Raw genomic sequence first — 24,094 nt, forward strand, 5'->3', positions numbered from 1 at the left:
TAAGACAGCACCCCATAGGCAGACCCTCTAGTATAAGGCAGCACCCCACAGGACGACTCTGTAGTATAAGGCAGCACCCCCCAAAGGCAGACTGTGGTATAAGGCAGCACCGCCCACAGGCAGACTCTGTAGTATAAGGCAGCAACCCCCACAGGCAGACTCTGTAGTATAAGGCAGCACCTCCCCAGTCAGACTCTGTGGTATAAGGCAGCACCCCCCTTCCCCATTCAGACTCTGGTATAAGGCAGCACCCCCTTCCCCAGGCAGACTCTGTAGTATAAGGCAGCCCCCTCCCCACAGCCAGACTCTGTAGTATGAGGCAGCACCCCCCACAGGCAGACTCTGTAGTATAAGGAAGCACCCCCCACACAGACAGACTGTAGTATTTGGCAGCCCCCCTCCCCACAGGCAGACTCTGTAAGGCAGCCCCCCTCCCGACAGGCAGACTCTAAGGCAACTTCCACTCCCCACAGGCAGACTCTGTAAGGCAGCCCCCCTCCCGACAGGCAGACTCTAAGGCAACTTCCACTCCCCACAGGCAGACTCTGTAAGGCAGCACCCCCCCAGGCAGACCAGTATAAGGCAGCCCCACTCCCCACAGGCAGACTTTGTGAGGCAGCACCCCCCACAGGCAGACTCTAGTATAAGGCAGCCCCCTCCCCACAGGCAGACTATAGTATAAGGCAGCCCGCTCCCCACAAGCAGACTCTGTAAGGCAGCCCCCCATCCCCACAGGCAGACACTAGTATAAGGCAGCCCCCCTCCCCACAGGCAGACTCTAGTATAAGGCAGCCCCCCTCCCCACAGGCAGACTCTGCAAGGCAGCCTCGCTCCCCACAGGCAGCCCACACTCCCTACAGGCAAACTCTGTAAGCAGGCACCCCCCACAGGCAGACTGTAGTATAAGGCAGCCCCCCTCCCCACAGGCAGGCTCTGTAGTATAAGGCAGCCTCACTCCCCACAGGCAGACTCTGTAAGGCAGCCCCCCTCCCTACAGGCAGACTCTGTAGTATAAGGCAGCCCCCCTCCTCACAGGCAGATGCTAAGCAGGCACCCCCCCACAGGCAGACTCTGTAGTATAAGGCAGCCCCCTTACTCTCAGGCAGACTCTAGTATAAGTCAGCCCCCCTCCCCACAGGCAGACTCTGTAAGGCAGCCCCCCCTCCCCACAGGCAGACTCTAGTATAAGGCAGCCCCCACTCCCCACAAGCAGACTCTGTAAGGCAGCACCCCTCCGGGAGATTCTGTAGTATAAGGCAGCACCACCATAAAAGAAAAACAATGAACACTCACTTCTCTTCTTCCTGGTTCCTGCGCTGCTCCCGCTGACCTCCGGACCGCGGGCGCCGGGCAGTGACGTCATCGCGCCCCCTGTCAGTGTCAGCGACAGGCAGACTATAGTATAAGGCCACCCCCACTCCCCACAGGCAGACTCTGTAAGGCAGCACCCCCCCAGACAGACTGTAGTATAAGGCAGCCCCACTGCCCACAGGCAGACTCTGTAAGGCAGCATCGGAGACTCTGTAGTATAAGGCAGCACCACCATAAAAGAAAAACAATGAATACTCACCTCCGGACCGCGGGCAGTGACGTCATCGCGCCCCCTGTCAGTGTCAGCGACAGGCTAAAAGCCGATACAGCTGTCCCTGCGATGACGGCGGGGGGGCCCACTGCTGGCACCGGGCCACCCCGCCTGGTCTGGGGCCCCATGGCGGCCAGTGGCAGAGCAGGGAGATCGTGTCTCCCTGCTCTGCCGCAGGATGTAACTGTATCGGCGCGCTGTGCACACCGATACAGTGACAGTAGCGTAGCTCCGGGTGTGCCCCCTCTGAGGACCGCATGTAGAAAAGCTATGGAGACACCATCACGTGTTTCTCAATGCAAGCAATAAATAGCCAGGTCTTTCATCGGGAAGGAACAACCACGGGAAGGGCAGCATCCAAAAAGGAAAACCACCTATGCCAAAACATGGTATCCATCCACAGACAGCTGTTTCGGGGTATTTGCCCCTCATCAGTGTGGAGTAGGAAACTGGCTATTAGGAGCAGTGCCTAGTAAAAGGACTATAAACATAAGGATGAATGACCTCGGGGAGATCAAAACATCCAACACCGCGTGTTTCTCAACGCAAGCAATAAATAGCCAGGTCTTTCACCGGGAAGGAACAACCACGGGAAGGGCAGCATCCAAAAAGGAAAACCACCTATGCCAAAACATTGAGTTGAGAAACATGTGATGGTGTCTCCGTGGCTTTTCTACATGCATTTGCATATTTCCCATAAGGGATGGGGGCAGTGTTCTGGATCACTGCGTTGAGAAACACGTGATGGTGTATCCGCGGTGTTGGATGTTTTGATCTCCCCGAGGTCATTCATCCTTATGTTTATAGCCTTCTGAGGCCCGGGGCGCCCGCACCCCCTGGCCCCCCAGTAGCTATGCTACTGGTTCATGGATATTGGATTATCACCAGCCTGAAATAACAGTCCCAGTAGTCTGCTTTACTCTGGCTGGTTAACAAAAATAGGGGGGACCCCACTCATTTTTTTTGGAGAGGATCCCACTATTTTGGCTACCCATCCAAGTTAAGCATACTGCTGTAGCCTGGTATTATCAGGCTGGTAAGTTTCATGGATATTGGATCCTTACCATCCTGGAATAACAGTCCCAGTAGTCTGCGCAGTTTAAACAAAATATGAGTACCCCATTTGGGGGTATCAACCAATTTTGAATATAAAAATATTTTAAACATCCCTTTGCATTTTTTGCAGTTATGTTAAATTAACACTTTGATTTTATTTATTTTTTTGTAACCAAAAGTATATAACACAATTTTTTAACTTTTTTTTTCACAATTGAACTTAAAAAAATTGTAAGAAAATATGACACTTTGGTGTGATGCTTTTGCAACTGACTGTATCACATAACACTTACCGTATATACTCGAGTATAAGCCGACCCGAGTATAAGCCGACCCCCCTAATTTTGCCACAAAAAACTGGGAAAACCTATTGACTCAAGTATAAGCCTAGGGTGGAAATGCAGCATTTACCGGTGAATTTCAAAAATAAAAATAGATCATTATTTCCCCATAGCTGTGCCATATAGTGCTCTGCACCGTTCATTATTTCCCCATAGCTGTGCCCCATATAGTGCTCTGCACCGTTCATATTTCCCCATAGCTCTGCCATATAGTGCTCTGCACCGTTCATTATTTCCCCATAGCTGTGCCATATAGTGCTCTGCACCGTTCATATTTCCCCATAGCTCTGCCATATAGTGCTCTGCACCGTTCATATTGCCCCATATCTGTGCCCTGTATGCTCTGCACCGTTCATACTGCCCCCATATCTGTGCCACATATATGCTCTGCACCGTTCATACTGCCCCGTATATGCTCTGCACCGTTCATACTGCCCCCATAGATGCTCTGCACCATTCATACTGCCCCCATATCTGTGTCCCATACAGTGCTCTGCACCGTTCATACTGCCCCATATATGCTCTGCACCGTTCATACTGCCCCATATATGCTCTGCACCGTTCATACTGCCCCCATAGATGCTCTGCACCGTTCATACTGCCCCCATAGATGCTCTGCACCGTTCATACTGCCCCCATAGATGCTCTGCACCGTTCATACTGCCCCCATAGATGCTCTGCACCGTTCATACTGCCCCCATAGATGCTCCACATAAATCTGTGCCGCTGCTGCTGCAATAAAAAAAAAAAAAAAAAAAGCCATGCTCACCTCTCTTGATTGCAGCTCCCAGCGTCTCGTTCCGGCGTCCGGTCCCGGCGTCTCTCTGCTCTGACTGATCAGGCAGAGGGCGCCGCGCACACTATATGCGTCATCGCGCCCTCTGACCTGAGCAGTCAGAGCGGAGCGGAGCGACGCCGGGAAGACGGAGCGGCGCCCGGCGGCTGGAACGGGGACAGGTAAATATGACATACTTACCTGGTCCCGACGTCCGGCTCCCTCTGCCTGTCCCACGGTCTTCTGTGCTGCAGCTTCTTTCTCTATCAGCGGTCACCGTTACTGCTGATTAGAGAAATGAATAGGCGGCTCCACCCCTATGGGAGGTGGAGCCGCGTATTCATTTTTCTAATGAGCGGTCCCACGTGACCGCTGATAGAGGAAGAACTGCAGCACCGAAGACCGTGGGACGGCAGGGGGAGCGCCAGGATCGCTGGGACTAGGTGAGTATGCCTCAGCGCCCCCTCACCCGCCGACCCTGCCACCCACCTTGACTCGAGTATAAGCCAAGAGGGGCACTTTCAGCCCAAAAATTTGGGCTGGAAATCTCGGCTTATACTCGAGTATATATGGTAAGTCTTTTTAAAAAAACACGTGACAATAAATTTTATGTGTTCATTTATTTTTGTACAGGGAAAATATCCAAAAAAAATTTGGTACCCAAACAAAGGATGGCGTCATATGACAGGATGACCATTAATGTTCACCGATTGATATTGCTGGTAATGTTACTTCATGGACATACAGTATATTTCATGTTTTTAAAATATTACGGTATATATTTTTCTCAACATGTTTGTTAAATTTTTACTATTTGTATGATAATTTATAAACTACATATAAATTGTATTTTTAATAATACAATGGTGAAAAAACAATTTCATTTATATGACTCTAGGTTCATAACAGTCCCATATTATGGGATCCAACCTGTGATGATTATTCCAACCGAGTCAAACGTGATGATGCCTGGGACAAAGTAGTAGCAGAATTGTACCCAGAATGTCTTGGAATGGTCCCGGAAAGAAAGAAGGAAATATGTAAGCAAATTTTGATTCATAAACAAAGTAAAACATGTAAATGAACCAAAATTATTATTTTTTTTTTGTTTTATAACATTTTAGTGAAAGATATTAGAACAAGGTGGCGGTCAGTGAGGGATCGGTTTAAAAAAAATGTCCAAGAACAGGAAAGAAGTGGCTCTGCTCCCAAAGTAAAAAAATGCCCACACTATGATAATCTCCAATTTTTATTAAGCATACGTGAACTACAAGAGTAAGTTTGTTAAAAAATTCATTTACGTCATTTTTTTTTTTGTTTTAGTTGTAACCTAAAAAAAAATTAACAAAAAAAATATAAAGCCACACTGATGCTGAAACATTTTTTTGGAACTTGATAATATGTAACCTTACATGAGAGAGCGTTAATCATTTGATATTATTTTTTTTTTATGGTAGTATAATCTTAACCCCTTCCCGACCTGTGACACAGCGTATGCGTCATGAAAGTCGGTGCCAATCCGACCTGTGACGCATATGCTGTGTCACAGAAAGATCGCGTCCCTGCAGGCCGGGTGAAAGGGTTAACTCCCATTTCACCCGATCTGCAGGGACAGGGGGAGTGGTAGTTTAGCCCAGGGGGGGTGGCTTCACCCCCTCGTGGCTACGATCGCTCTGATTGGCTGTTGAAAGTGAAACTGCCAATCAGAGCGATTTGTAATATTTCACCTAAAAAAATGGTGAAATATTACAATCCAGCCATGGCCGATGCTGCAATATCATCGGCCATGGCTGGAAATACTAATGTGCACCCACCCCACCCCACCGATCGCCCCCCCAGCCCTCCGATCTGTGGCCCGCTCCCCTCCGTCCTGTGCTCCGCTCCCCCGTCCTCCTGCCCGCTCCCCCCGTGCTCCAGTCACACCCCCCGCACTCTAATCAAACCCCCCCGCACTCCGATCCCCCCCCGTGCTCCGAACCACCCCCCCTGCACACCGATCCACCCCCCCTGCACACCGATCCACCCGCCCGCACACCGATCACTCTCCCCCATGCTCCGATCCCTCCCCCCCCGTGCTCCGACGCCCCCCCGTGCCCTGATCTCCCCCCCCCTGTGCCCTGATCTCCCCCCCTTATACTTACCGATCCTGGCGGGGTCCCGTCCGTCTTCTTCCCCGAGCGCCGCCATGTTCCAAAATGGCGGGCGCATGCGCAGTGCGCCCGCCGAATCTGCCGGCCGGCAGATTCGTTCCAATGTGAATTTTGATCACTGTGATATAATCTATCACAGTGGTCAAAATAAAAAAACAGTAAATGACCCCCCCCATTTGTCCCCCATAGATAGGGACAATAATAAAATAAAGAATTTTTTTTTTTTTTCACTAAGGTTGGAGTTAGAACTAGGGGTAGGGGTAGGGTTAGGGGTAGGGTTAGGGGTAGGGGTAGGGTTAGGGGTAGGGCTAGGGGTAGGGTTAGGGGTAGGGTTAGGGCTAGGGGTAGGGTTAGGGGTAGGGGTAGGGTTAGGGGTAGGGGTAGGGTTAGGGTTAGGGTTTCGGTATGTGCACACGTATTCTGGTCCTCTGCGGATTTTTCCGCAGCGGATTTGATAAATCCGCAGTGCTAAACCGCTGCGGATTTATGGCAGATTTACCGCGGTTTTTCTGCGCATTTCACTGCGGTTTTACAACTGCGATTTTCTATTGGAGCAGTTGTAAAACCGCTGTGGAATCCGCAGAAAGAAGTGACATGCTGCGGAATGTAAACCGCTGCGTTTCCGTGCAGTTTTTCCGCAGCATGTGTACAGCGATTTTTGTTTCCCATAGGTTTACATTGAAATGTAAACTCATGGGAAACTGCTGCGGATCCGCAGCGTTTTCCGAAGCGTGTGCACATACCTTTAGAATTAGGCTATGTGCACACGGTGCGGATTTGGCTGCGGATCTGCAGCGGATTGGCCGCTGCGGATCCGCAGCAGTGTTCCGTCAGGTTTACAGTACCATGTAAACCTATGGAAAACCAAATCCGCTGTGCCCATGGTGCGGAAAATACCGCACGGAAACGCTGCGTTGTATTTTCCGCAGCATGTCAATTCTTTGTGCGGATTCCGCAGCGTTTTACACCTAGTCCTCAATAGGAATCCGCAGGTGAAATCCGCAGTAAATCCGCAGGTAAAACGCAGTGCCTTTTACCCGCGGATTTTTCAAAAATGGTGCGGAAAAATCTCACACGAATCCGCAACGTGGGTACATAGCCTTAGGGTTAGGGTTGGGTTGGAATTAGGGTTGTGGTTAGGGTTAGGGGTGTGTTGGGGTTAGGGTTGTGGTTAGGGGTGTGTTGTGGTTAGGGTTGTGGTTAGGGTTACGGCTACAGTTGGGATAAGGGTTAGGGGTGTGTTGGCGTTAGAATTGAGGGGTTTCCACTGTTTAGGCACATCAGGGGGTCTCCAAACGCAACATGGCGCCACCATTGATTCCAGCCAATCTTTTATTCAAAAAGTCAAATGGTGCTCCTTCCCTTCCGAGCCCCGACGTGTGCCCAAACAGTGGTTTACCCCCACATATGGGGTATCAGTGTACTCAGGACAAACTGGGCAACAATTACTGGGGTCCAATTTCTCCTGTTACCCTTGAGAAAATAAAAAATTGCTTGCTAAAACATCATTTTTGAGGAAAGTAAAATGATTTTTTATTTTCACGGCTCTGCGTTGTAAACGTCTGTGAAGCACTTGGGGGTTCAAAGTGCTCACCACATATCTAGATAAGTTCCTTGGGGGGTCTAGTTTCCAAAATGGGGTCACTTGTGGGGGGTTTCTACTGTTTAGGCACACCAGGGGCTCTGCAAACGCAACGTGACGCCCGCAGACCATTCCATCAAAGTCTGCATTTCAAAACGTCACTACTTGACTTCCGAGCCCCGACATGTGCCCAAACAGTGGTTTACCCCCACATATGGGGTATCAGCGTACTCAGGACAAACTGGGCAACAATTACTGGGGTCCAATTTCTCCTGTTACCCTTGAGAAAATAAAAAATTGCTTGCTAAAACATCATTTTTGAGGAAAGAAAAATGATTTTTTATTTTCACGGCTCTGCGTTGTAAACGTCTGTGAAGCACTTGGGGGTTCAAAGTGCTCACCACATATCTAGATAAGTTCCTTGGGGGGTCTAGTTTCCAAAATGGGGTCACTTGTGGGGGGTTTCTACTGTTTAGGCACACCAGGGGCTCTGCAAACGCAACGTGACGCCCGCAGACCATTCCATCAAAGTCTGCATTTCAAAACGTCACTACTTGACTTCCGAGCCCCGACATGTGCCCAAACAGTGGTTTACCCCCACATATGGGGTATCAGCGTACTCAGGACAAACTGGGCAACAATTACTGGGGTCCAATTTCTCCTGTTACCCTTGAGAAAATAAAAAATTGCTTGCTAAAACATCATTTTTGAGGAAAGAAAAATGATTTTTTATTTTCACGGCTCTGCGTTGTAAACGTCTGTGAAGCACTTGGGGGTTCAAAGTGCTCACCACATATCTAGATAAGTTCCTTGGGGGGTCTAGTTTCCAAAATGGGGTCACTTGTGGGGGGTTTCTACTGTTTAGGCACACCAGGGGCTCTGCAAACGCAACGTGACGCCCGCAGACCATTCCATCAAAGTCTGCATTTCAAAAGTCACTACTTCCCTTCTGAGCCCCGACGTGTGCCCAAACAGTGGTTTACCCCCACATATGGGGTATCAGCGTACTCAGGAGAAACTGGACAACAACTTTTGGGGTCCAATTTCTCCTGTAACCCTTGGGAAAATAAAAAATTCTGGGCTAAAAAATTATTTTTGAGGAAAGAAAACGTATTTATTATTTTCACTGCTCTGTGTTATAAACTTCTGTGAAGCACTTGGGGGTTCAAAGTGCTCACCTCACATCTAGATAAGTTCCTTTCGGGGTCTCGTTTCTAAAATGGGGTCACTTGTGGGGGGTTTCTACTGTTTAGCCACATCAGGGGCTCTGCAAACGCAACGTAACGCCCGCAGAGCATTCCATCAAAGTCTGCATTTCAAAATGTCACTACTTGACTTCCGAGCCCCGACATGTGCCCAAACTGTGGTTTACCCCCACATATGGGGTATCAGCGTACTCAGGAGAAACTGTACAACAACTTTTGGGGTCAAATTTCTCCTTTTACCCTTGGGAAAATAATAAATTGCAGGCTAAAAAATCATTTTAGAGAAAATAAAATTTTTATTTTATTTTCATGGCTCTGCGTTATAAACTTCTGTGAAGCACTTGGAAGTTCAAAGTCCTCACCACACATCTAGATTAGTTCCTTTGGGGGTCTAGTTTCCAAAATGGGGTCATATGTGGGGGATCTCCAATGTTTAGGCACACAGGGGCTCTCCAAACGTGACATGGTGTCCGCTAATGATTGGAGCTAATTTTCCATTTAAAAAGCCAATTGGCGTGCCTTCCCTTCCGAGCCCTGCCGTGCGCCCAAACAGTGGTTTACCCCCACATATGGGGTATCAGCGTACTCAGGACAAACTGGACAACAACATTTGCGGTCCAATTTCTCCTATTACCCTTGGCAAAATAGGAAATTCCAGGCTAAAAATCATTTTTGAGGAAAGAAAAATTATTTTTTATTTTCATGGCTCTGCATTATAAACTTCTGTGAAGCACCTGGGGGTTTAAAGTGCTCAATATGCATCTAGATAAGTTCCTTGGGGGGTCTAGTTTCCAAAATGGGGTCACTTGTGGGGGAGCTCCAATGCATAGGCACACAGGAGCTCTCTAAACGCGACATGGTGTCCGCTAACAATTGGAGCTAATTTTCCATTCAAAAAGTCAAATGGCGCGCCTTCCCTTCCGAGCCCTGCCGTGTGCCCAAACAGTGGTTTACCCCCACATATGAGGTATCGGCGTACTCGGGAGAAATTGCCCAACAAATTTTAGGATTCATTTTATCCTATTGCCCATGTGAAAATGAAAAACTGAGGCGAAAAGAATTTTTTTGTGAAAAAAAAAGTACTTTTTCATTTTTACAGATCAATTTGTGAAGCACCTGAGGGTTTAAAGTGCTCAATATGCATCTAGATAAGTTCCTTGGGGGGTCTAGTTTCCAAAATGGGGTCATTTGTGGGGGAGCTCCAATGTTTAGGCACACGGGGGCTCTCCAAACACGACATGGTGTCCGCTAACGATGGAGATAATTTTTCATTCAAAAAGTCAAATGGCGCTCCTTCCCTTCCGAACCTTACCATGTGCCCAAACAGTGGTTTACCCCCACATGTGAGGTATCGGTGTACTCAGGAGAAATTGCCCAACACATTTTAGGATCCATTTTATCCTGTTACCCATGTGAAAATGAAAAAAATTGAGGCTAAAAGAATTTTTTTGTGAAAAAAAAGTACTTTTTCATTTTTACGGATCAATTTGTGAAGCCCCCGGGGGTTCAAAGTTCTCACTATGCATCTAGATAAGTTCCTTGGGGCGTCTAGTTTCCAAAATGGGGTCACGTGTGGGGGAGCTCCAATTTTTAGGCACACGGGGGCTCTCCAAACGTGACATGGTGTCCGCTAAAAAGTCAAATGGCGCTCCTTCCCTTCCAAGCCCTGCCGTGCGCCCAAACAGTGGTTTACCCCCACATATGAGGTATCAGCGTACTCAGGACAAATTGGACAACAACTTTCGTGGTTCAGTTTCTCCTTGTACCATTGGGAAAATAAAAAAAATGTTGCTAAAAGATAATTTTTGTGACTAAAAAGTTAAATGTTCATTTTTTCCTTCCATGTTGCTTCTGCTGCTGTGAAGCACCTGAAGGGTTAAAAAACTTCTTGAATGTGGTTTTGAGCACCTTGAGGGGTGCATTTTTTAGAATGGTGTCACTTTTGGGTATTTTCAGCCATATAGACCCCTCAAACTGACTTCAAATGTGAGGTGGTCCCTAAAAAAAATGGTTTTGTAAATTTCGTTGTAAAAATGAGAAATCGCTGGTCAAATTTTAACTCTTATAACTTCCTAGCAAAAAAAAATTTTGTTTCCAAAATTGTGCTGGTGTAAAGTAGACATGTGGGAAATGTTATTTATTAACTATTTTGTGTCACATAACTCTCTGGTTTAACAGAATAAAAATTCAAAATGTGAAAATTGCGAAATTTTCAAAATTTTCGCCAAATTTCCGTTTTTATCACAAATAAACGCAGAATTTATTGACCTAAATTTACCACTAACATAAAGCCCAATATGTCACGAAAAAACAATCTCAGAACCGCTAGGATCCGTTGAAGCGTTCCTGAGTTATTACCTCATAAAGGGACACTGGTCAGAATTGCAAAAAACGGCCAGGTCATTAAGGTCAAAATAGGCTGGGTCATGAAGGGGTTAAAGTTTGTTGCAAGACATATTTGTGTACAAGTTTTTAGTGACAAAAATGTTTGTCATATTGTCTGTTTAATGTCGATATACTGATGTTTCAACTTTTTTTTCCATGCAGAACAAAAGGAAATCATGTAGAAGACAGCCAAGGACAGGGGTCAATGACAGAAGAGTCAACTTCAATAATTTCCTCTTGCAAAGACATAAAAGGTCCTGCATCAAGTGTCAGCCAAGCCGCAGTGGACTGTACACCAAACATATTCTCCCAAACCCAAGATAGACGAGGCAGCAATGTGAGGGCAATTCGTAGGCAAGCAGTTCGCAGATGTCAACAACGCACTAAAACTTTGCGACAAACTGCAGAAGCCACTGCGGTAACTCAGAAGGCTATGCAATTTCTACATCGCATGGACTCAAATGATAACTGGGACTACTTTTGTGCTTCCATTGCAGATGGTTTTCGGAAAGTGCCAGCTGAAAACCAGTGGGCATGTGCCTCTGTTATGTGCACCGTGGTGAATCTTTTCCAAAAGTACAGGCATACAATAAACTCCTGTGAAATTGCCACTGGCATAAAAGAGATCGCAGAAAGACAATTACAATCACAAATAAACTCAGGTCAACAACAAACCAATTTCAATTATCCAGATCCAAATTTGACTGCTTTCACTGCTCCCCATGCTTCCTCTTTCCCTGCTCCCCATTCTTCCTCTTTCCCTGCTCCCCATGCTTCCTCTTTGCCAGGTCCCCATTTTTCTTTTCCAGCTACCCATTCTTCCTCAACTCCAAATTCTTTTCTCCAAACTTCAACTTTGTCTTCACTTCACTCCCCCTTGTCCACTGCCTCAAGTTCCCAACCTGACTTTGTGCCCAACATTTCTAGTCCTTCTGATTCTGCCACATCCGTGACCCCTACTGATAACCTTCCTGAACCCACGCTCCATACCTTAAACTGAAGTTTTAAAAAATTTTAACATTGTTGGTTATGTTTATCTTTTTGTTATTTGTAGTTTGCTTCATGGTAACAATTTGTTAAAAGGAGCAAAAGAATAGTCTAAAATTTTGGTCTGATATCCAATATATGTAACAAACAGAAGCAGACCTAAACAATTTCTATTATTTTATACCTGTAAAAAAGTGTTAACAACATGTCTATATAGGTCAGTGTATCAAACATGGCTATTATGTATATCATAACCATGTAAAATTTATTTGTTGAAATAGTCTATGGAAACATAATGCTGATACTTTATTTCAATACCTGGCAGCGGAAGTTGCCACCCTATGAGGAAGCATTGTGGTGCCCACCCTAACTGTCGGATAAACCTGTCTGACCCAAAAATGAAAAAATTACCAAACAAGCACCATCACCCATTAAGTTCTTAAGTAATTAACAATGATAACATAGTCTCAGCATTATTTTCCCAAAATTAATGTTACCAGGTTATGCTATACATAAAACACATGTTTGATCCACTCACCAATATACGTATGTTAAGCGTTCTAATATAATAGCATTTTTTAATCTTTTTTGTTTGTTACAAAGAGGCAAGTTTATTGTTATTTTTGGCAAAATATATATTTAATTTTTCCTAGAAAAAATTTTGATAATTTGTTTCACCTTGTATTTTTACACAAAATAGATTATGGAACAAAATAGTAGCATAGGCGACTTCCGAACTGCTCAAATGGATAAAAATTGGCCTCAGAGGTGCATTCCATGAGTTAAAACCTACTACGGTTAGGCTAGTCAGATGTTCATCAGAAGTATAGTGCTGGGAGATTGCTATGCCGGTGTTCAAAATTTAGTTACAATTTTTTTGGAAAATATTTTAACCATCAACAACACCAACATGTAGTCTATGGGGGCACATGCATACTGGGTACAAAACTAACATTCAATATGATGGCAAAATGTTCAAAGGAGACAACCTTGGCCAAAGCTCAAGTACTATTTGCTTCATGGTTTGGTTCCTACATGTTTTTGTATGCTATACATATATGTAACATTATAGATCTTGGTTTATATTTAATTTTTATAAAAAAAAGGGGTATTTATTTATTATATATATGACACATATGTCTGCTACCACCCACTCCACTGAAAAACAGAAGAGACATATATATATTTATATTTTCATAGTCATGTGAAGTTTTTTTTTCTTTTTTAAATGATATTAAAAACACATTTACTGTTTCAAAAATGTATTTTTACATCTATATAATCATCTAAGGGTCACTTCCATCTGTTTGTCACGGAAATCCCGCGTCGCTGATTGGTCGCAGCCGGCCGGCCGCGACCAATCAGCGATGGGCATAGTCCGGCTGCGAATTGGCCCCTCCCTACTCCCCTCCAGTCAGTGCCCCCTCCCTACTGCCCTCCAGTTAGTGCCCCCATAGCGGTTTAGCAGTCTGTTAAACGGACTGCGTTACACTGCGGCATAACGCGGTGTAACGCAGTCCATTAACGCTGCTATTAACCCTGTGTGACCAACTTTTACTATTGATGCTGCCTATGCAGCATCAATAGTAAAAAGATCTAATGTTAAAAATAATTAAAAAAAATAAAAAATCATTATAGTCTCACCTTCCGGCGCCTTTCCCGCTCCTCGCGACGCTCCGGTCCCAAGAATCCATTGTGGCAATGACCAGAGATGACGTAGCGGTCTCGCGAGATGATGACGTAGGTGTCTTGCGAGACCGCTACATCATCACATGTTAGTGCCGCAATGCATTCTTGGGACTGGAGCGTCGCGAGGAGCATTGCTAAATGCCTGGGCTGGATCCGGGGGCCGCCGGAAGGTGAGTACATAACTATTTTTTATTTTAATTCTTTTTTTAACAGGGATATGGTGCCCACATTACTATATACTACGTGGACTGTGTTATATACTGCATGGGCTGTGTTATATACTGCATGGCCTGTGTTATATACTACGTCTCTGTGCTATATACTATGTGGGCTGTCCAATATACTACGTGGCTGTGCAATATACTACGTGGCTGTGCTATATACTACGTGGGCTGTGTTATATACTGCGTGGGTTGTGTTATATACTGCGTGGCCTGTGTTATATACTACGTCTCTGTGCTATATACTATGTGGCTGGGCAATATACTACGTGGCTGTGCTATATACTATGTGGGCTGTATTGTATACTACGTGGCTGTGTTATATACTACGTGGGCTGTTTTATATACTATGTGGGCTGTGTTATATACTACATGGGCTGTGTTACATACTGCGTGGGCTGTGTTACTGCGTAGGCTGTGCTATATACCACTATGCATATTCTAGAATACCCAATGCGTTAGAATTGGGCCACCATCTAGTAACATTACATAAACAGTATACTGTATAAATATAACAAAAAAATTTGAACATTATTAATTTGGGTCCAGAAGATTTATATCCTTTATGTCTACTGTAAAGTGGATGCTTTCCCTACAAGCTATGCACCACCAACACAGGAGTATTGCCACGGCACCTTTGGAACTAATAAAATAATCAGAAGTCAATCCCACACTGTAATCCATATCTGGGGAATGTACTGTTTACAACCTGGAGCGGCGCTAATGTGACCGGCCCGGCTGTAAACTACTGGGGAATGATTGAAATGCTGCTGTCACAGGCTCAGTAACTAGCTGTGACATCATTGAGTCTATGCTCGCTGCCGGCATAGTAACATAGTAACATAGTTAGTAAGGCCGAAAAAAGACATTTGTCCATCCAGTTCAGCCTATATTCCATCATAATAAATCCCCAGATCTACGTCCTTCTACAGAACCTAATTGTATGATACAATATTGTTCTGCTCCAGGAAGACATCCAGGCCTCTCTTGAACCCCTCGACTGAGTTCGCCATCACCACCTCCTCAGGCAAGCAATTCCAGATTCTCACTGCCCTAACAGTAAAGAATCCTCTTCTATGTTGGTGGAAAAACCTTCTCTCCTCCAGACGCAAAGAATGCCCCCTTGTGCCCGTCACCTTCCTTGGTATAAACAGATCCTCAGCGAGATATTTGTATTGTCCCCTTATATACTTATACATGGTTATTAGATCGCCCCTCAGTCGTCTTTTTTCTAGACTAAATAATCCTAATTTCGCTAATCTATCTGGGTATTGTAGTTCTCCCATCCCCTTTATTAATTTTGTTGCCCTCCTTTGTACTCTCACTAGTTCCATTATATCCTTCCTGAGCACCGGTGCCCAAAACTGGACACAGTACTCCATGTGCGGTCTAACTAGGGATTTGTACAGAGGCAGTATAATGCTCTCATCATGTGTATCCAGACCTCTTTTAATGCACCCCATGATCCTGTTTGCCTTGGCAGCTGCTGCCTGGCACTGGCTGCTCCAGGTAAGTTTATCATTAACTAGGATCCCCAAGTCCTTCTCCCTGTCAGATTTACCCAGTGGTTTCCCATTCAGTGTGTAATGGTGACATTGATTCCTTCTTCCCATGTGTATAACCTTACATTTATCATTGTTAAACCTCATCTGCCACCTTTCAGCCCAAGTTTCCAACTTATCCAGATCCATCTGTAGCAGAATACTATCTTCTCTTGTATTAACTGCTTTACATAGTTTTGTATCATCTGCAAATATCGATATTTTACTGTGTAAACCTTCTACCAGATCATTAATGAATATGTTGAAGAGAACAGGTCCCAATACTGACCCCTGCGGTACCCCACTGGTCACAGCGACCCAGTTAGAGACTATACCATTTATAACCACCCTCTGCTTTCTATCACTAAGCCAGTTACTAACCCATTTACACACATTTTCCCCCAGACCAAGCATTCTCATTTTGTGTACCAACCTCTTGTGCGGCACGGTATCAAACGCTTTGGAAAAATCGAGATATACCACGTCCAATGACTCACCGTGGTCCAGCCTATAGCTTACCTCTTCATAAAAACTGATTAGATTGGTTTGACAGGACCGTGGGAGAATGCAAGTGATGAGATCACTATGACAGATCTTGAACTGCCTCATCACTTGCATTCTCCCACGGTCCTGAGATAACAGGAGTTCATGCCGGCAGCGTACACAGACTCAATGACGTCACAGTTAGTTACTGAGCCTGTGCCCGCAGCATTTCATTCATTCCCCAGTAGTTTACAGCCGGGCCGGTTGCATTAGCACCGCTCCTGGTTGTAAACTGTACATTCCCCAGATATGGATTACGGCATGGGACTGACTGAACACCGGACAGGTATGGGTATATTGTTGTTTTTTTATTTTTTTAATGGAGATTGAGGGCTTTGCTTGGATTAGCAGACTAAGGCTCGAGACACACTAGCGATTTAACCCCTTTTCAAGACCCAGCCTGTTTCACCTTTCTGACCCTGCCAATTTTAACAATTTCTCGGGACAAATTGTACTTTATGATAGCAGTAAAATATCCTCGATATGACTTGTGTTTTTTGTGAAAAAAACGGTAATTTGGCGAAAGTTTCGCAATTTTCCAACTTTTAATTTGTATGCCCTTAAGAGAGTTATATCGCAGAAAATAGTTAATAAATAACATTTCCTACATGTCTACTTTACATCAGCACAATTTTGGAACCACTTTTTTTTTGTTAGGAAGTTATAAGGGTGAAAAGTTGACCAGTGATTTCTCATTTATTCAACAAATTTTACAAAACCATTTTTTTAGGGAACACATCACATTTGAAGTCACTTTGAGGGGTCTAAATGATAGAAAATACACAAAAGTGACACCATTCTAAAAAATGCACCCCTCAAGGTGCACAAAACCACATTCAATAAGTATTTTTACCCTTCAGGTGCTTCACAGGAATTTTTGGAATGTTTAAAAAAAAATGAACTTTTAACTTTTTTTCACAAAAAATTTACTTCAGATCCAATTAGTTTTATCTTAACAAGGGTAACAGGAGAAATTGGACCCCAAAAGTTGTTGTGCAATTTGTCCTGAGTACACTGATACCCAATATGTGGGGGTAAACCACTGGGCGCATGGCAGAGCTCGGAAGGGAAGGAGCACCATTTGACTTTTTCAACGCAGAATTGGCTAGAATTTAGATCAGACGCCATGTCACGTTTGGAGAGCCCCTGATGCCTAAACAGTGGAAACCCCCCACAAGTGATACTATTTTAGAAAGTAGACCCCCTAATGAACTCATCTAGATGTGTTTTGAGCACTTTGAACCCCCAAGGGCTCCACAGAAGTTTATAATGTAGAGCCGTGAAAATAAAAATAATTTTTTTTCCCACAAAAATGATTTGTTTAGCTCCCAATTTTTTATTTTCCCAAGGGTATCAGGAGAAATTGGACTGCAAAACTTGTTCTCCAATTTGTCCCGAGTACGATGATACCCCATATGTGGGGGTAAACCATCGTTTGGGCACATTGCAGAGCTCAGAAGGGAAGGAGCACCGTTTTACTTTTTCAACGCAGAATTGGCTGGAATTGAGATCGGACGCCATGTCACGTTTGGAGACCCCCTGATGTGCCTAAACAGTGGAAACCCCCCAATTCTAACTCTAACCCCAACACACCCCTAACCCTAGTCCCAACCCTAGCCATAACCCTAACCACACCCCTAACCCGAACACACCCTTAATCCCAACCTTAAACACAACCCTAACCCCAACACACCCCTAACCCCAACACACCCCTAATCCCAACCCTAACCATAATCCTAACCACATGCCTAACCCTGGCACACCCCTAACCTAATCCCAACCGTAAATATAATCCAAACCCTAACCCCAACCCTCACCCCAACTTTATCCTCAACCCTAACTTCAGCCCCAACCCTATCCCTAACTTTAGCCCCAACCCTAACAGTAACTTTAGCCCCAACCCTAACAATAACTATAGCCCCAACCCTAACTTTAGCCCTAACCCTAATGGGAAAATTGAAATAAATACATTTTATTTTATTATATTATTTTTCCCTAACTAAGAGGTTGATAAAGGGGAATTTGATTTACTATTTATAGCGGGTTTTTATAGCGTGTTTTTATGTTTGGCAGCTGTCACTCACTAAAAGACTCTTTATTTCAAAAAATAGCTTTTGCACCACCACATTTTGAGAGCTATAATTTTTCTATATTTTGGCCCACAGAGTCATGTGAAGTCTTGTTTTTTGCGGGACGAGTTGACGTTTTTATTGGTATTCTTTTCGGGTACATGACATTTTTTGATAACCTTTTATTCCGATTTTTGTGAGGCAGAATGAACAAAAACCAGCAATTCATGAATTTCTTTTTGGGGGCAGGGGCGTTTATACCGTTCCGCTTTTGGTAAAATTGATAAAGCAGTTTTATTCTTCGGGTCAGTTCGATTACAGCGATACCTCATTTGTATCATTTTTTTTAATGTTTTGGCTCTTTTATACAACAAAAACTATTTTATAGAAAAAAATATTATTTTTGTATCGCTTTATTCTGAGAGCTATAACTTTTTTATTTTTGCTGATGATGCTGTGGGACAAGATGACGTTTTCAGCGGTACCATGTTTATTTATGTCTGTCTTTTTGATCGCGTGTTATTCCACTTTTTATTCGGCGGTATGATGATAAAGCATTTTTTTTTGCCTTTTTTTTAATGGTGTTCACTAAAGGGGTTAACTAGTGGGACAGTTTTATAGGTCGGGTCGTTACTGACACGACGATACCAAATATGTGTACTTTTATTGTTTTTTTATTTACATAAATAAATGGATTTATTGGTAAAATATTTATTTTTTTAATTTATTTGGGGATTTAATAAAAAAAAATTTTACACTTCATATTTTTTTTTACTTTATTGCATTGTCCCATCACTATATAAAGTCAGATCGCTGATCTAACACTTTGCATAGCACTGTGTCAGATCAGCGATCTGACAGGCAGTGTAGGAGGCTTGCCGGTGCCTGCTCTCAGCAGGCGCTCGCAAGCCACCTCACTCCAGGACCCGGAAGGAGCCCCGCGGCCATCTTAGAGCCGGGGGTCTCCATGGAGACCACCAAAACAACACGATAATCGCGTTGTTCCGGTGGGAGAGTGCAGGAAGTCCCCATCCCAGCACGATTGTCCTCTGCCGCTGGCAGTACTGACAGCGGCATCAGATGGGTTAAATGCCCGCGATCAGTGCTAGCACTGATCGTGGGCGTTGCTGCGGCGTGTCAGCTGTCACATACAGCTGACACCCGCACGCGATCACCGCGGCGCTCAGCGTCACACTTGCTGCCCACCCATCTAATTTACATATAGGTATATACCACCCTACAGTAGTGGGTTGCACCCTATATAACTAGTGGCCAATCAAATAGTAAAGGTGTGTCCCAAAGTCAAAATCATACAAAAAGGACGCCCCCCACAAGAATATAGTACCTATCACGCTATGGAGAGACATCCAATGGAGATGAGAAGAATATAATGGTGTTGCAGATACTCCCGGCGCACACCGCTCCGCTCGATGAGGAGAGAGACATCGGGGAGCACGCCAGAGTCAGCGATCCGGCCACGAACCAGGCCCCGCCCACCACGTGGGCAAAGGTCAGGTCACATGGCCGGAGCGCGGAGTCAAATGACACGCCCCGCGATGCTCCCAAACCACAACGGCGGTAGCGCGTGCGCACATCTGCACACTATAAACAGCGCCAGATCCATAGCGTGATAGGTACTATATTCTTGGGGGGCGTCCCTTTTGTATGATTTTGACTTTGGGACACACCTTTACTATTTGATTGGCCACTAGTTATATAGGGTGCAACCCACTCCTGTAGTGTGGTATATACCTATATGTAAATTAGATGGGTGGGCACCAAGTGTGACACATTTTGTGTTGCAGTCTAGATCTATGATTGGGTGTATACAGGTGTTATCTCACACCCCCCTTGGTGATCTCTAATGGATGTAGTATCAAGTTCCGGCAACCTCTCAGCCATAGAGAGGGATTGTTAGGTTGTTTGTTCATTGTTAATTTGTTATGTCCTCTGTGATTGGTCATTTTTAAACTATATAATCTTGCTCTTACAGGTGTGATGCCACCCCCAGAAGAAGGCTGTTCGCCGAAACGTGTGTAGGGGCAGGCGTTGGCACCCACCAGAGGTAACTATTTGCACATTACTATTGGAACTCTTTGATGAGTACTTTTAAGTCTAAAGATAAACTAATTTTACACTATATTTATATATTTTGGTGCTTGACGTTTAATCATGTGCATTACATTAGTTTGTTCAGTTTTTTATGGTACCTCTTTTGATAGTATGGTGGGTTCCTTTGCCAAATTTTGGTTTCCCACTTTTTAATGTCCATTATGTTTGTTTTGTTTTTTTTTTTCTTTCTCAATAAAATTTTTATTTTTTATATTTTTGGTTCTTGTGTACAATTTTTCTTATCGGATTTTTATATATATATATATATATACACTGCTCAAAAAAATAAAGGGAACACTCAAATAACGCATCCTAGATCTGAATGAATGAAATATTCTCATGAATACTTTGTTCTGTACAAAGTGGAATGTGCTGACAACAAAATCACACAAAAATCATCAATGGAAATCAAATTTATTAGCCAATGGAGGCCTGGATTTAGAATCCCACTCAAAATCAAAGTGGACAATCTAATTACAGGCTGATCCATCTTCAATGGAAATGCCTCAAGACAAGGAAATGATGCTCAATAATGTGTGAGTGGCCTCCATGTGCCTATATGACCTCCCTACAATGTGCGGGCATGCTCCTGATGAGGCGGCAGATGGTCTCCTGAGGGATCTCCTCCCAGACCTGAACTAAAGCATCCGCCAACTCCTGGACAGTCTGAGGTGCAGTGTGACGTTGGTGGATGGTGCGAGACATGATGTCCCAGATGTATTCAATCAGATTCAGGTCTGGGGAACGGGCAGGCCAGTCCATAGCTTCAATGCCTTCAGCTTGCAGGAACTACTGACACACTCCAGCTACCTGAAGTCTGGCATTGCCCTGCATTAGGAGGAACCCAGGGCCAACCACACCAGGATATGGTCTCACAAGGGGTCTGAGATGAGGCATTTCCACTGAAGTTGGATCAGCCTGTAACTTCATTTTCCACTTTTTTTTTTTTAAATTCGTTTATTAATCACAATAAAATACAGTATAAACGTTTGTCTTTGTGATTGACTTGCACGATTACATTCGCAAGATAGAAAAAAGACATTAGAGCATACATATGTATTAATCATTTGTATTTATATGGAATAAGACATATACGTGAAATCATGGAACTGTCAGTATGCAGAGTTCCTAAACTATAATCAAACCAAACTAAACTAAACTAGACTAAACTAAGCCTTCAAAGCTATTACTACGCCGCCTTTTAGCAGTAACATTACACTTCCATTGCGCAACATCTGCAGAACAAGAGATCATGTAGACTGTATCTTTATCAATCAGTTAATTCACAAAGTAAGATGGGAGGCATTCCACCCGTCCCAGATTTTATTGAATTTGCCCGGGCAACCCCTATTCTGGTAGAGTGTGCGTTCATATGAGACAGTTGTGTTCACCAGCTCAACCCAGGACCTAAGTGTAGGGGGTGACCTTCCCATCCATCGTAACGCCAACATTTTTCGTGCCAAAAATAGTACCTCCCGTAAAAAAATTCCAACATAATGTTCCCAAACCTCCGCATCCCAAACTCCAAACAGACAGACCAGGGGCTCAAGAGGGACCGGGACTGACAAAAGTGAGGTCAATAACGACGTCACCTCTCTCCAATATTGAAAAATAATTGGGCACTGCCATATCATGTGTATGAAGTCAGCATCCGATGAGTGGCAACGCAGGCACTCCGACGTCGAGTATCGACCCATCCGAAAAAGTCTCACTGGGGTCAAATATGACTGATGGATTATATATAATTGGGTCATCTTGTTATTAATTGACGGGGATACTTTAAGAGGAGAGTCAAGAACGTCCTCCCACGCCTCACTCTGCATATCAGGGATAAGTCCCTCCCACCTGCCCCTAACCAAGTCTATAGCCGAGTTCGCTCCCATTGACAACAGATATGTGTATAAGGATGAAATAAGACCCTGAGGTCCCTGTGATTTAAGAATGCCTATCAGTGGCAAAGATGAGATGTTGCGGTTTGCTCCCACATTTCTGGTATATGACTGAATAGCTGTTCTAAGTTGTAAATAACGGAAAAATTGAGATCTTGGAAAGGCATATTTAGCTTGCAGCTGTTCGAAAGACATAAAGACCCCTTGATCATATAAATCCCCCACCGAAAGAACCCCGTAAGAGATCCAAAAACCTGCAGATGGGTGATCCATCAGCATGGGGAAATAACCATTGTCCCTTCATTTTCCACTTTGATTTTGAGCATCATTCCAACTCCAGACCTCCGTGGGATATTAGTTGTGATTTACGTTGATCATTTTTAGGTTTTATTGTTCTCAACACATTCCACTATGTAATGAATAAAGATTTACAACTGGACTATTTCATTCAGTGATATCTAGGATGTGGGATTTTAGTGTTCCCTTTATTTTTTTTTAGCAGTGTATAATAGATTAAAAACTGGCAAATGATCTGCCGCGTACAGTATACACTGTGTGCAGAATTATTAGGCAAGTCGTATTTTAGAGGATTATTTTTATTATTGATCAACAACTATGTTCTCAATCAACCCAAAAGACTCATAAATATCAAAGCTTAATGTTTTTGGAAGATGGTGTGCTTTTATTAGATTTGGCTATCTTAAGAGGATATATGTTTTTGCAGGTAACTATTACTGTGCAGAATTATTAGGCAACTTAATAAAAACCAAATATATTCCCATCTCACTTGTTTATTTTCACCAGGTAAAACAATATAACTGCACAAAATGTAGAAATAAACATTTTTGACATGCAAAAACAAAACCCCAAAAATTAGTGACCAATATAGCCACCTTTCTTTGTGATGACACTCAACAGCCTTCCATCCATAGATTGTCAATTGCTTGATCTGTTTACAATCAACATTGCGTGCAGCAGCCACCACAACCTCCCAAACTCTGTTCCGAGAGGTGTTTTCCCTCCCTGTAGATCTCACATTTTATGAGGGACCCCAGGTTCTCTATGGGGTTCAGATCAGGTGAACAAGGGGGCCATGTCATTATTTTTTCTTCTTTGAGACCTTTACTGGCCAGCCACGCTGTGGAGTAGTTGGAGGCATGTGATGGAGCATTGTCCTGCATGAAAATCATGTTTTTCTTGAACAATACCAACTTCTTCCTGTACCACTGCTTGAAGAAGTTGTCTTCCAGAAACTGGCAGTAGGTCTGGGAGTTGAGATTCACTCCATCCTCAACCCGAAAAGGTCCCACAAGTTCATCTTTGATGATACCAGCCCATACCAGTACCCCAGCTCCACCTTGCTGGCATCTGAGTCGGAGTGGAGCTCTCCGCCCTTTACTGATCCAGCCTCTGGCCCATCCATCTGGCCCATCAAGAGTCACTCTTATTTCATCAGTCCATAAAACCTTTGAAAACTCAGTCTTAAGATATTTCTTGGCCCAGTCTTGACGTTTTATCTTATGTTTCTTGTTCAAAGGTGGTTGTTTTTCAGCCTTCCTTACCTTGGCCGTGTCCCTGAGTATCGCACACCTTGTGCTTTTTGTTACTCCAGTAATGTTGCAGCTCTGAAATATGGCAAAACTGGTGGCAAATGGCATCTTGGCAGCTTCACGCTTGATTTTCTTCAATTCATGGGCAGTTATTTTGCGTCTTTTTTGCCCAACACGCTTCTTGCGACCCTGTTGGCTATTTGCCATGAAACGCTTGATTGTTCGGTGGTCACGCTTCAAAAGTATGACAATTCATGCAGAATAGTTAGGTATATAGATGTTAGTATAGTATTAGTATAGCACTCACCGAAGATGCGTGGTCCAAATCCTTTATTGAGAACACTTACAGTGCAGATAACATGCTGCCGGCACGGGGGAGCAGGAAAGACGAGGAGGTGAGCAGGGAAAGGTCTTTCC

The 24,094-nt window shown here is 44.2% G+C and overlaps 1 protein-coding gene across 4 annotated transcripts in view; it reads left to right on the forward strand.

Annotated features, from left to right (window-relative positions):
• The window catches only part of LOC138652748 (putative nuclease HARBI1), a 114,473-nt gene that overhangs the window by 16,230 nt on the left and 74,149 nt on the right, over nt 1–24,094 (forward strand). The window contains exons 2-5 of one of the 4 annotated variants that reach the window (XM_069743144.1): nt 4,388–4,476; nt 4,653–4,794; nt 4,879–5,029; nt 11,239–12,731. In XM_069743144.1, the coding sequence (XP_069599245.1) occupies nt 4,388–4,476; nt 4,653–4,794; nt 4,879–5,029; nt 11,239–12,076 (1,220 nt within the window). In that variant the 3' untranslated portion in view covers nt 12,077–12,731. Of the gene's footprint in view, nt 1–4,240; nt 4,477–4,652; nt 4,795–4,878; nt 5,030–11,238; nt 12,732–20,119; nt 20,192–24,094 lie in introns of those variants that run through there. The other 3 variants (XM_069743143.1, XM_069743147.1, XM_069743145.1) reach the window with 3 other exon arrangements.

Source organism: Ranitomeya imitator, chromosome 1, assembly GCF_032444005.1.
Source record: "Ranitomeya imitator isolate aRanImi1 chromosome 1, aRanImi1.pri, whole genome shotgun sequence".
NCBI classification, from domain to species: Eukaryota; Metazoa; Chordata; class Amphibia; order Anura; family Dendrobatidae; genus Ranitomeya; species Ranitomeya imitator.